This window comes from Cynara cardunculus, unplaced genomic scaffold (assembly GCF_001531365.2).
Source record: "Cynara cardunculus var. scolymus isolate 2C unplaced genomic scaffold, CcrdV1 Un_Scaffold_4354, whole genome shotgun sequence".
NCBI classification, from domain to species: domain Eukaryota; kingdom Viridiplantae; phylum Streptophyta; class Magnoliopsida; order Asterales; family Asteraceae; genus Cynara; species Cynara cardunculus.
In genome coordinates, this window is record NW_020201856.1 from 2,486 (window position 1) to 3,082 (window position 597).

The 597-nt window shown below is 37.1% G+C and overlaps 1 protein-coding gene across 1 annotated transcript in view; it reads right to left on the bottom strand.

Annotated features, from left to right (window-relative positions):
* LOC112504008 overlaps window positions 1-396 on the bottom strand; it is a gene marked incomplete at its 3' end in the record, with an annotated part of 2,872 nt that extends 2,476 nt beyond the window's left edge. The window contains exon 1 of the mRNA XM_025107969.1: window positions 210-396. Coding sequence (XP_024963737.1) covers window positions 210-396 — 187 coding nt within the window. The remainder of the gene's footprint in view (window positions 1-209) is intronic.
* Between the last annotated feature and the right edge of the window lie 201 nt (window positions 397-597).

Consider the following 597-nt stretch of genomic DNA (forward strand, 5'->3'; position numbering starts at 1 on the left):
CTCAGTGAACGGATAATTGAAGTAGCAAGATTGCAAGTATAAATCGAGTTAATAAAATATAATAATTATAAGGAATCCGAAAACCAGAAYATGAAGGGATCAATTAATAATTGACAAATGTCCATACTGAAGTAATTTAAAATAATATCGTCAAGTCAAGAATTGAAAATTAAATGAGAAAATCAATTGGGTTCGAGGGTTGTACAGACCACTCGAAYAATGGAAAATGAGTGTAGGGCAATACACACAATTCCTTTCCGATAATCGGCTCCCGAAAATGGTTCCCGAATACGGCTCCCGATAACGGTTCTTAGGATCGATCCATTCGCCCTCAAATTTGCCGGTACCAGGCCAAACCCACTTATTGACATTGGGGTATAATAGCGAGGATGCCATGACAATTTATAGCCGCCATGGAGGCGTCACGACATCGTTGCCCTCGATGTCATGCCTTAAAGCACAAGTGCTCAAATCACAAAAAAAAAACATATCAATTCAATGTGAAAAGGGATAATCTCACAAAATATGAAACTATATTTATATACAAGTGATAGATGCCGAGATGGTAATGAGATACAATATTGCCTCTATAATGAA